This window comes from Quercus suber, unplaced genomic scaffold (genome assembly GCF_002906115.3).
Source record: "Quercus suber isolate HL8 unplaced genomic scaffold, Cork oak 2.0 scaffold_112, whole genome shotgun sequence".
NCBI lineage: Eukaryota > Viridiplantae > Streptophyta > Magnoliopsida > Fagales > Fagaceae > Quercus > Quercus suber.
In genome coordinates, this window is record NW_027069577.1 from 872,660 (window position 1) to 886,475 (window position 13,816).

The following is a 13,816-nucleotide window of genomic DNA, read 5'->3' on the forward strand; positions in this document are numbered from 1 at the left end:
CTGTTAATGTGTTTTAATAGGAGCGTAGCAACAATAAATATTACGTTTCTGTTTTTAGATATATATAGATATAGATAACAATAATATTTATTAGATTCAAAACTAATTTGAATCATTTGTTGGAAAGCACATGCAGAAAGAAGTTTTAGCATAGGTAAATTTAGTACAGAAAAATTGTGCTAATTGCTTTGAGCTTCATTGCATCTATATTTAATATCTAAAAGTTGAAGTATATCATTTATTATTGCTATACTCTTGTTAAGTTACATCAGCGTTGCATTTCAATATATTTAGTGTAGAAAGAGAGAGGTTTGTATAGAAAGAGAAGCCGTTTCATTGACAAATATGTCACATTCTTGTTGTATCTTTGGGTTTTTGATAAAATTTTAATTTTTTATATGTTATTAAAGTCTTGCATTTTTTTTTTTTTTAAGTAATGGATTTAATTATATTTACTTCTCTTTAGGCTATTCAAATTTCAAGACGTGTAGATAATGAACCGTTTGTAAGAAGTATTAGAAACAAATTTCAATCACACATTACATTATTTTACAAAATATCTCACATTATGTAATGATTGAACTATATTTCCTTTAAAAAAACTTACAAAATTTAAAAAACATTCAAATAATAAATATAGAAAGCTTAATTTAAAATTTTTAATATATTGTATCAACTATAATTTGTTAGAAAATAATCACATTGTTTTAATAATGGTTTGAAACTAACGCTTATAAGTCTTATATACTATTTTCATTTTTCACTTAACAAAAAAAAAATTGTCAAATTTTTCACACATTCTGCGTCAAGGGTGATGACTGATGATTGACATTATTACTTGGAACGTTTGTCTTCATGAATATGGTTCTCATGTCCAGGAGGTTTACGAGTTTTTCATAATTGTTTTGCCACTTGGCCATTTTGGATTTTGTAATTTTCTTAATAAATAATTTGAAAACACAAAAGTTGTTTGGGTCTTCTTGGTCTCAACAGGAGAAAGAGATGAAATTTCTCTCACACCATACCATCTATAATCATCTGATATTTAGGAAGATAGAAACAATCTGACAGCATTTATGAGGAAACTGTACCTCCATAATGAAGTAATAAACTGTTAAAGCTTTCTTGTTCAAACTGGCACATCCTTACCTTATAAGTTCTAGGTGAAGGGTGAGATCTTGAGTTCAAGACCTATTAGGTGCGTCCATGACTTACCAATGAAAAAAAAGAGATTCTTAACATGAAAATTTAGAATATCCATATATTTAAACAAGCATTGACTATCACGAGGAATAAGCAAAACACTTTATTCTTCTCTATTTTCATACCGCTACGCCTAAGTCCTGCTTTAATTTTCAATCATTTTTTGAATCATTTTACTTCTTTCTCATTCATTTTCCTGAAAATGAATTAATCAACATGATGGTTCCATGCCCAAGGCCTCTAATGGTTTTAGAATGGTAGAGGTGCTGAAGTTGGTTTTTCCCAATTGAAATATCCTATGGCTTATAGGGAAAATCATGAAGTGGACAGAATTTTAGTGATAACAAGATGCTTTACAGTACTGATTTGAGTGATAAGCAATTTTACTCTGGTGTGCAAAAAGTACATTGGAGTTTGAATTCTAAAACAGAATATATACCTTTGGAAAAAAAAAAACCATAAAAAAAGGACCTAGTAAGACAATCCTCAGCCGGGAAATTTTAAAATTTCACAAACAGCCTCAATAACTATCAGCTCATGAAATGGACGGAAATTTACAAGACAACATTAGCCCCAGATGGGGAACCTGCTTTAATGGATCTTGTTGCCTGTTTGATGCCTAATTTTGGAACTAGAAACTTCTGTTTTTGCGGTTGCCTCTCTGCACAACCTTTCCGATTTCTTAGTGAAGACAACAACAATGGATAACTCAAAGAGGTTGTGGCTACACTAATATACATTCTGTGGGGGTTGACAACATGCATGTTGAGATGATGCAGTTTGCTAACATTGCTTTAAGAGTTAAAGATGATATGGACATCAATTATTATCTACAAAATTTACATTTCCCCGTTATTGAGTGCTTGAATGTTTGGAGCTCAGATCAGAATGTTCATGTGGAAGATCCTCGTCCTGCAAAAATGTCAATTAGTCTATTGCAAACTAAGCTTTTCATCAACAACTAGGGAACCTTTAAAAATTGGGGATAGTTTTGCTGTTCTTGAATAAAAGGTTGAGTTTATGCAATGTCAAACTTACTAGCTGCAAGGAAACTTGGCTGTGGGAAGGTGAGAGGCTCGGGCTGCTAAACATCACAGTGGGGTGCATAGTTTCTTCAGCAATTGCTCTCAATCTATTGAGTTCTGGCAAGATATCTTTGCCAAGATCAGGTCTGTCTTTCCGCCTTAACTCGGAACATTTGAGTGCCAGCTTAGCAAAGCACAAGGTCTCTTCAACTGGCCAATCAGTCACAGCTGGATCTAGCAACTGAGTAAAAGTTCCCTTTTCAATAGCCCTTTCAACATGGTGAGTCAAGCCCATTGGCGGTTTAGCTGTTATTAGTTGTAGAAACATGATGCCAATGGAATATATATCAGACTTTACTCCAAGCATTCCTGTTTGCTGATATTCTGGGTCTATATAGCAGAATGTGCCAGCTGTGGATGTCATCCGATACTGTGTCACAGTGTCAGCCAAAGATGGGGGTACTAGCCTGGCCAAGCCAACATCACTAATCTTGCTGACAAAGTTACGGTCAAGCAAGATGTTGCCTGGTTTCAGGTCACGGTGCACAAGTGGCTCTGGTTTGGACTGGTGTAGGAATAGCAAGCCAGTACCTATTTCGGCTGCAATTCTAAACCTAAGTTGCCAAGAAAGGGGTGGAGAGCCACCCCGACAGAAGAGACGGTCATCCAAGCTCCCATTAGCCATGAACTCATAGACCAAGCAGCCATACTCTGGGCAGGCTCCTAGGAGGAGAACCATGTTTGGATGCCGTATGCAGCTCAATACCTCAACCTGTGAATGGTCATGATTCATAAGCACATCATATAAGGGAAATACTTTGAAATACTTCTAGTTGAATTCCCAAAATTTAATGCTTGTCTTGTGTTGTATATACCTAGAATTCTATTTTAGACATACCTCTTGCAGAAACTGTGACCTTCCATGAGCTGCATCCGGACGAAGAACCTTAATTGCAACAGGTGTATGGTCCAGATAACACTTGTATACAGGTCCATACCCCCTTCTCCAATCTTGCGGGATTCTGTGAAGAAGTCAGTGGCAGCTTCAATCTCCTCAATTGAGTACCTCCTATACCTTATGTCTGATTGTGCTAGAGCATCAAGTACCTTTCTCTTCTCCTCTGATTCTTGCAATACTTTCATTTCTGCATTAATTCTTTTTTGTCCTTCTAGCTCTGCTATCCTCTTGGCTGCTTCAGCAGCCTCAATGGCGGCCCTAGACTTGGCCTTCTCCTTTTCTGCAAGTGCCAATGCAGCTTCCTCAGCCAATTGCGCCTCTTGCAGTCTTCGCTCTTCTTCTAATTTCCAGCGCTGCAGCTCTACTGCCTGTTATGCAGATCATATCAGAGCCAGCTGAGAAATTTTGAAAGGCGTTCAGTAGATATGATTTCTTGTACCTTTTGTTTTGCTGTTAGTGCTTCTTTGCAGGCAGTACTGTACATTTCCATTGTTTGCTTGAGTTCTAGCTTTAGCCTCCTCATTTCAGTCTCCACATCTTCCTGTAATTTTCCATGCAAGTTTCATGTATCAATAATTGCATCCATGTAAATGTACATTTATAGTCCAATTACAGACTACAGAGAAAGAAAAAGCGTATGTGTGGAAGTGTTATCTTCACTAAGCTGGTAACATTCAAAGTTCAGGTATTAGGTGAAGTTTTTGAAAAATTTGGTCCTTTAGCCAACGCATGATTAAGATAGGAAAGCTGTCATCATGCTTCATAAGAGGGTAGCTAGCCTTCATAAAAGCATGATAACTGAGAATTTTATTCACTAATATGCTCATACAAAACACACACACACACACACACACACACACACACTATAAACACAGTCGTGCTTAGATATCCATAATAAGCACTAACATACAAATATCACGTATGGCGCTAGCTCCTGGGTCATGAATTTGTATTAGCTTCAATGCATTCCTCATCTTAGGAAAGCTGTCATCATGCTTCATAACAGGGTAGCTAGCCTTCATAAAAGCATGATAACTGAGAATTTTATTCACTAATATGCTCATACACACACACACACACACACACACACACAGTCGTGCTTAGATATCCATAATAAGCACTAACATACAAATATCACGTATGGCGCTAGCTCCTGGGTCATGAATTTGTATTAGCTTCAATGCATTCCTCATCTTACATGCATGCACAAAATATAGGAGCTAAATATGTACATTTATCAAATTAATGGACTATATGTCCTTACCGCTGTTTGCGATGCGTTTGATAGCCTATCACTTTCCGGTGAGAGTGTTGAAAATTCAGGTGGTGGAGAACCGATTTCCAGTGACTTCGGTCCTATCTGCATTATATCAAAGTTTTCTTTCATGTCTACCTCTGTGGAGGTGAATGACATCCGTGTGGGGGTGCTGCCTATTTCTAAATTGTCGTATACAGTGAACATCTGCTCAATGCTGGGCCTCGCGGAGCTAACAAAGGATATGTCAGTATCAGCCAGAGTAAGTTCCCCATATGATCTTCCATCATAGCCTTTTCTAGAGAATGGTGACCTGCTTCCAATGAGAATTAAATTAGTCCTTTTGGAATGTGATAGTTAAAACCATCTATATAAAAACTTTAGATCTTTCTCGTTCTTAATCTGTAGTGTCACTGACCTCATGATATCTGTCTCATCTTGCATTCTATGAAATAAATCAACTGGTGGCTTTTCTGTTCCTGATACAGAATTCATTACTTATTTATTAATGAGAAATGGCTGAGCAAATATAGTGAAAAAAAAAAAAAAAAAAGAGAAAGCAATATGCTTGAGAAAATGGTGTTTTAACCTTTCTTAGGAGTAGTAGACTGAGAGAGATTTGGATCCCATGCATCTGATTTGATGCTAGATCGGTTAATAAGTTGGCTACGAAAAGGTGAGGAGGGTGGTGCAGGACGCGAGGCAGATCGCATGGACTGAATTTTTCCTTTGGATATCACATATACGTTACAAAAATCTGGTGCTCCCTTTGCTACTGAGCCTGGAACATCTGTTGCCTTGAATCTTCGGAGAGGAATAATTTTGGAAAGTCAAGAAACTTTTTATAAGTGTTACAATAATGTATGGTTAAATAATTAAATTTATCATTTTTTTTTTTTGGGTTTAAACTTTTGGGACCACGGACATTTTATCATGATATAAGAAGAGGTGATACTAGTTATATATGCATACTCTGAAAATTTAAATGATCTTAATTCTTACTGAGCATGATTTTATATGGGTCCACACTTGTGTGGGACTTACACACCTACGAGACCCATATGCTACGAGAGGGATACTTCATGAGATGATCTTATAAGATAATTCTTTGTGTGTGTGATATCGGCACATGTATGTGAGTACTTTTTTGTTTTTTTGGTTTTGTAATTATAGGCATTTTTCATTAATATAGTAATAAGTTTTAGCTTTTCAAATTTTATTTTATTTTATTTAAAGTTCAACAAATTATTTAAAATAATGGCTTTAACAGTTAGGATTGCATTACACTGATGCACACGTGTGCATGTTGAAAGCTAATTATAATATATATATATATATATTTATTAGGAAATTGAATATAAATTAAAACAAGTTTTAAAGGAAGTGTAGACAAACAAAATATCGACCCAAGTTAATTCTAACTTGAGTAAACTAAAGAAATACTTAACATAAAATAGAACCAGTTTAAATTAAATTAAGTCTTATATTATTTCAGGTTTAGTCAATCTATATCTATATCTATATATTACTAAAAGCTGAAGCGTAGTGTTTAATGTTGCTGTTCTCATGTTGCGCCACATTAGCTGCCACGTCATTTAAAAAAAAAAAAAATTTGTCCTACAATTTTAAAATGATTTTTACAATTTTCAGCCTTATAAATACAATCCACTATTTATTTATTCACTTCCACTATCACTCTATAATAAATCCAGCCTACTACTTATTTATTTACTTCCACTATCACCATATAATAAATCTGTATAATTAATCTAGCCACCTCTTATTTATTTAGTTCCATTATCAAGTCTAACCCAAAACTTTTCAGTTCAGCTTTAGGATTTTGTGTGAGTTTTTTCAGCTTAAAGGAAAAAAAAAAATAAATAAATAAAATAAAAAAACGTTGAAGCCTTTCAAGCTTTAGGTTTTTTTTTTTTTTTTTCAATTTTCCTATAATTGTTTTTGACACTTTTTTTTTTTAATATTTACATTTCTCCAACCTTTCTCTCTTTCTTACCATTTCATCTCCTCACTACTTCTTCAATCTTTCTCTTCCCTTACCTTTTCATCTCCCTATTACCCTCTACATTAATATCATTCTTCCTTTTCCCTTCATCTTCCTTTATTTTTGCCTCTTCTTATTCACACCCTCTCACTATAAATTTGTCGCTATTTCTTCTATTCTATGCATAGTTTTTCCTCACAAAAAAAAAAAGGTACTCTCTCTCTCTCTCTCTCTCTCTCTAAATTTTTTGGTGGATTTTTATTTTTATTTTTATTGCATCTCTACTTTAGGTTGATAATTTTTTATATTCTTTAAAACTCTATTTTGGGTTAATGCAATTTAGTTTTGTTTTTTAAATTGTTGTTGTTGTTTATTTTATTTTTTATTCTCTTTGATTGTTAAATGTTATCCTATTGCGATCTAAAAAATTAAATATAGCGTATAAAAATATAATATTATTCTATTACATAGCATGATTTGGATAATTTGTATTTATTTTGTTACATAGCATGATTTTTTATAGTACTCAATTAGGATGTTAAACTATGAGACTTTACTAATTTTTATTTATTTTCTAATCCTTTGTGGTGGACAAAGTACTTTTAATAGTTGTATTAGAAGTACTCTATAATACCATTCATTTAAAGAAAAGCAAAGGTTAGCCAAACGAAAATAATTGGATATGTGACAAATTGCAAAAGTTAAAATTTGTATATATACAATAATTGTTTATTTGATAATATGTTTTGGGTGGCCGAAATTATAATTTCTACAAAGAAAATAACCTTAATAGATTATCAAAAACAAAATCTTATCATAATATTGGTTCAATTAATCATTGTTAAGTTTTATTAATTTTTTTTAGTTTACATTTTTTTGGTGTTTTAGATTGTTCCTATGTTACATATATGATTGTTCCTATAATAAATAAAAATATAATTACGAAATGCATTACTCATTATTAGATTAGTTTAAATTGTAAAAAAAAAAATAATAATAAAACCACCATAAAAATAATTATCACGCGCAACACGCGGGTCCGCGACTAGTATATATCTAAAAGCTAAAGTATAACATTTATTATTACTACACCCTTGTTAAGCCACATCATCTTCCATGTCATTGCTACATCATTATTTTTTTTTCATATTTGTTTTTTGCCTTTAATTTTTTGACAATATTAAATATATGTAAATATATTGATTTTAGAAATTCATCTTAGGCGGTTTTAATTTTATATATTCACCTATTTTAATTTTGATGTTATAACTAAGTATTGTCTATAAATATTCCTCTTAGACAATTTTAACTTTACATATAATTTTGTCTCTTAATCTTCCTCTATTTTGGCTCTTTTTATTCTCATCTTTTTACTATAAATTTGTCATTCTCTCCCATTTTATGCATATTTTTCCCACACAAAATGGTTATTTCTCACCCTCTCTCTCATTTTTTTTTTCATATTTTATTGGATTTCGTATGAGATTTGTACTCCCATTGTCTTATTATTGACTAATTTATATGTGTTACTTGTGCAAGTATTTTTATTATTATTTTATTTACAACACAAAATAGTTTTAATGTTGTTCACTAGATTTAGGGAAAAATCATATTATAATATGTCCATATTTTGTGTTGTTGTCAGGTTTTAGTTAATTTGGAAAACAGCAAGATAGTCTAGATAATATGATGAAAAGCAATTAATGCAGTTGAAGAAGAGGTTATTTGTGTAGTTTCTTTTTACTATTTGTAAATATTTTGTTTAACAAATTAGCAGCAAATTGTTATGTCCTTATTATATGATATTTTTAAATGCTTGAGTAATTGTTTTAAGCATTTACGAATAGTTTGTATTGCTCATATATATATATATATATTTTATCTCATTGGTGTATTCTTTGAGATTTTTAAGAAAACAAATTCAATTTTGTGTTTAAAATTATTTATTTGTCTATTCATTTTTCATATGTTGGATTAGATGTTAGATTTAATTATGATAGTATTAACACAATACTTCTTATTTTTACCAAAAAAAAAAAAAAACTCTAAATTTCCCCTTTGCACTCTTGGTTACAATCATTATATATAAAGTTATAACCAACACATTTTTTCTTGGGAATAATGACATATTCCTATTGCATCACTTCAAAATCTTATTAAAAATTTTGAATTTGATTATGCATTGGATATTTGGCTTGATCACATCACTTTTGTAATGTTTTACATATTTGGAAGAAGAAGTTTGACTTTGATGTGATTTTTATTTTTCCCTTTCTTTTTTTGAATTGTAGTTTTTGTTGATTTTTTTTTTTTGATACGTTTTTTGGTGTTTTTGATTTATGGTAGATACAATTGGATTTGAAAATTTTTGTTTAAAAGTTAAAAAAAAAAAAATTCCAAAATTTATATACTTTTTTAATGATTTACAAAATGTTATAAATAATTTCTATTAAAAAATTAATATTTTGCTAACTTTTGAATTCTTGAGAAAAACTGTATTGTTTTCATTTTGGTATAACAAAAATTATATATATTACATTTGTGATTGTTCCCAGCTATAATAAATGAAAATATGATTATGAAATACATTACTATTTATTAGATTAATCCAAACTGCAAAAAATAAATTTAACGAGATCATTCTAAAAATATTATCACGCACAACGTGGGAGTTTATATTAAAATTGAAATATGTTTTGTGGTTTGTGAATATCCCCAAGCTTAGACCATACTTTGTTTGGGATAGCTTCCTCAATATTCAGATGGTTGGGTTTATAGCCATTGCCTCCCTATATTTATAGAGAATGTTGTTTTGTAATCTTATGCTACCACTCTCATTGAAACAATGGAAGGAAAACTTTATGCCATTAATGACATCTAGTTAGATATTGCTTTTGAGCTCATAAAAGTCATATAAAGGAATGTTATACTAGAGTAATTTCATAAATTTTGCTGAAGCAAGTAGTAAAGATTATGGTAGATACAATTGGATTTGAAAATTTTTGTTTAAAAGTAAAAAAAAAAAAAAAAATTCCAAAATTTATATACTTTTTTAATGATTTACAAAATGTTATAAATAATTTCTATTAAAAAATTAATATTTTGCTACCTTTTGAATTCTTGAGAAAAACTGTATTGTTTTCATTTTGGTATAAAAAAAATTATATATATTACATTTGTGATTGTTCCCAGCTATAATAAATGAAAATATGATTATGAAATACATTACTATTTATTAGATTAATCCAAACTGCAAAAAATAAATTTAATGAGATCATTCTAAAAATATTATCACGCACAACGTGCGGGTCCGCGACTAGTTTATATTAAAACTTAAACATGTTTTGTGGTTTGTGAATATCCCCAAGCTTAGACCATACTTTGTTTGGGATAGCTTCCTCAATATTCAGATGGTTGGGTTTATAGCCATTGCCTCCCTATATTTATAGAGAATGTTGTTTTGTAATCTTATGCTACCACTCTCATTGAAACAATGGAAGGAAAACTTTGCCATTAATGACATCTAGTTAGATATTGCTTTTGAGCTCATAAAAGTCATATAAAGGAATGTTATACTAGAGTAATTTCATAAATTTTGCTGAAGCAAGTAGTAAAGAGAGGTACATACCTGAGAAAGCCAGTTTTTGTTGAGGCACCAACAACCAAATTCTCAATCCCCGTGTGATTAACATATTCAATTAATGCTTTGGCTACATCTGTGTCTTCTAGTACAATATCTTTGCAATGTATCTGATGTCAAAGAGAACCCAGTGAGAATATGAACACATGTATAATATATGGGGAGCTGTCTCTTTTTCTTAGGTAAGTTCAGACACAGAAGATATTTATTTATTTAAAGAACACAGAGAATCTTTCTAGAGTCTTTTAGACTCATCTCTAACCAATAAAACCTATGAATAACTGACTCCACCAGTCAGAACCAGTTGCTAGATAATCTAGGAGCATTCACCTTTGATGGGACAAGAAGTTTGTGCTAATGCCTAAGAGCAAAGAACTTGTAATCATCGACAATGCTATCAGTGAATTTATGTTTAGAATTGGAACCCAAGCACTTACATCTTTACGTGTGCAAAAACATCGAAAAGGAAGGAATAAATCTCTTGTGCGTTGATCAGGATCTTTGCATATCAGTGAATTTACATCACCAATACCTGTCAAACGGGGAAGCCCTGCGCCCAAAAATTATGTACAAAATTAAGTCCATGTCATGAGAAATGTGAAGTGTGCATGTTGTATGGAAATGGTTCAATGCAAATGAAACCTATCAACTAATAGGCTCAAGTTGGTAAAGACATTGAGGTAATTCGAGATGGTAGTCATCATTATTATGACCCAAATCTAAAAAGGAAAGAACCTTGGTACATACACCTAAAATTGCAATGAAAATTTCATAGAAAATTTTGGAAAATTTTATTGCCTGTAAACTTCTGGAAAAGGAAAACATTCCTAGAAATATAATAGAAAAATACTTACTTGGGGAAGAAAGAGATGCTGAGGAGGAAAGCAATGCAGGTTTGAGCTTGACATGGAGGAGAATAAGGGTCTGGCCCTTCAGGACCAAATGATCAATAGACCATTTGAGTGCATTTTGGCTACCTTTGTCTCTGTCTATTGCCACTGCCACCAGCCCATTTCCTCCTCCTCTTCTATCTGCATGACTTCTTGCCAACCACATTTTCTCTCTTTTTCAAAACCCTTTGCCAAAATCAAAAGAACAACAATACCCACAAGGCAAATTCAATGTAATTGTCTTGGTATGTGAAAATTCAATACCCTTTTCTTGGTCAACTTTTTCCCTTCAACTAGAATCTAAAGGGATTTTTTTTTTTTTTTTTTTTTGGGTTTATATGTTTTGTGTCTCAAAAAAAAAAAAACCAGGAATTTTTTTTTCCTTCTTCTTGGACAGTAACAAAATGGGGTTCTTTTTTTACGGATCTCCTTTGTCTCTCTCTCTATCTCTCTAGTAGAAACCAAGAGAGACAGACTTTTATCTTCCAGTGTTCTGTTTAGATTGACTTTGACATCAGTTATTCTAGTTAGCAACTACATTAAGCACCTGACCCTATATTTCTTTCTCCACCAATGTTCTGGAATTAGCAGTTTGGTTGGCTTAGGCTAATTTGATTTTTTCAAACCAGTCAATCCTAAAATCTCTCTTTCCCTCTAAGTTGGATCCGTCAGTTACATAGAGCCCCATCATTAGCGGGTGTTAGTTGTGTTTTACCTATGAATCTTTTTCTTACCAATCTGATAATTATCAGGTGCATTCTATCTATAAGCTTTATGCACCGATCATAAAAAATGCTAATTCAATCATTTATTTATCCAAGAAATGTTATTGTCCATAATATTTTCACAACAAATCTTAAGTGGCAAGTTGTTACGGGTTGTTATTGGTTAGCAAAAACATAATTTCAGTGACGAATTCAATTTATAACCGATAACAACTTACACACTTATGACACTTATGATTTATTGTAAAAATACTGTGTATGTAGCACTTTTTTATTTATTAAGTTGTTTAAGTGTCACCATTTACTAATAAGAATAACATTCCAATTTTTAAATATTTTGTAATAAAATTGATAGTTGTTTTAAATTTTGGAGTTGGTTAACAAGGCGGCCTTAGGCATTTTTTAATAATATTTAAAGAAATTTTTAATACAGCTTTTTTGGAAATATATAAAGCTTTCAAAAAGTCAATCACTTTTTTTTTTCATAAAAAGTTTATAAAATATTTCCTAAACCAATTATTTAGGGCATTGTTAACTTTTTTCTAAAAATTTCCGCGTTACAAGTAAATGTGGCGATTGGAATATATTCTTCATCCCCTATTTTTGGGGTTATTCACCCAAAAACCAAAAATTCATCGTAGCTCGAAGTTTATTTTGGCCCCATTAATGAAGTACAAGCATTAATTACACTAGTTTGTAACTCATCTATATGCATAGATATACTTAAAAGATATGCATTAAGATGCATAGTATAATTTTTACATATATAATTTAAATATTATAGTCATTTATATATAATTTTTAACTCTTTAAAAGTCTTGTAAGAATATTATTAGCAAAAAATGTAAATTGACCATTTTTTTAATTTTTTTTTATGTTCATTAATTCTAGATTTTTTGGTTTTTGTACGCTATAACCACTTGGATGAATATTTATGATGTGGTCCCATATTTGACTCAAAAATTAAGAAATAAAATCTCTAAAAATAAATAATTTAGGACACATGGTGCAAAATTGGACTTTAATTGTAGAATCTAATTGGATTTTTTTTTAAAAATTTTACCTATTATATATATACTAGCTTGTAACTCCATGCATATACATGAATACACTTAAAAATATACAATAAGATGCATAATATAATTCCTATATATATATATATAAATGTTATTGATAGTTTTTTTTTAAAATATTTTGTTAACTCTTTAAAAAATTTTGTAAGGATATTATTAGGTATAAAATGTAAATTGTATTAAAAAAAAATTATAGTGAAGTACTTTTTTTTTCTTTCACGATTCATTTCTTTTAGACTTTTTAGTTTTATACTTAATAACTCACTTGGATAAATATTTATGATGTGGTATCACGTTTTATTCTAAAATTAAGAAATAAAACTCTTATAATAAATAATTTAGGACACATGGCATAAAATTGGAACTCTAATTTAGAATTCTAATTTGAGTTTCTCTCGGCACAACTTCACCTATTATATATATATATATATATAAGATAAAGTCTTGTAAGAATATTATTAAGTAGAAGTCTTGAGTAAAGGTTTTTGCAATAGCACACTCCTCAAACATCATCCATTAGAATATGTTAAGTCTTAGATTNATGCACATTTGCCCCATTTGAAACACAAGCATTATTGGCATCCTTATCCAACTCTATAACTACTTTATAGGCACTCTTTACTGAAAATACCCCATTAGATGTCTTTGCCTAGATTAGCTTATCATCAGGAAACCTATTGCTCAAGGGAAGTCCACAAATATTTTCAGCCTCAAAAGGAAGGAAGATACGTTTAAGCAAATCCACATTCCAACAGTTATTATCATAATCAATCAGATGACTAACCATAGATACCTAAGGAGATAGAGTTCTAGGAGATACCACTCTATATGAGGAACAATTAGGAACCCACGGGTCATCCTAAATTCTAATCCTTTCCCCATTCCCAACACACCATCTCATGCCTTTTTTGAATGTTTTGTGCAACAAAAATACTCCTCCAAACGTATGAAGGTTTGTTTCCCAGTGAGGCTTGGATAAATTCACAATCCTTGAAATATCGAGCTTGAAGATCTTGTATACAAGTAAATTTTGACCTAACTGAAG

At 31.2% G+C, this 13,816-nt stretch overlaps 1 protein-coding gene across 1 annotated transcript; it reads right to left on the minus strand.

Annotated features, from left to right (window-relative positions):
* Positions 1–1,569: 1,569 nt before the first annotated feature.
* LOC112032356 (U-box domain-containing protein 52) lies at positions 1,570–11,307 on the minus strand. Its single transcript, XM_024065128.2, is given in 11 exon segments — positions 1,570–2,115; positions 2,242–3,000; positions 3,127–3,227; positions 3,230–3,554; positions 3,626–3,727; positions 4,451–4,754; positions 4,860–4,920; positions 5,031–5,245; positions 10,072–10,193; positions 10,521–10,633; positions 10,938–11,307. Coding segments are annotated over 11 exon segments (2,364 nt in total). The 5' UTR covers positions 11,140–11,307; the 3' UTR covers positions 1,570–2,055.
* Positions 11,308–13,816: the final 2,509 nt, after the last annotated feature.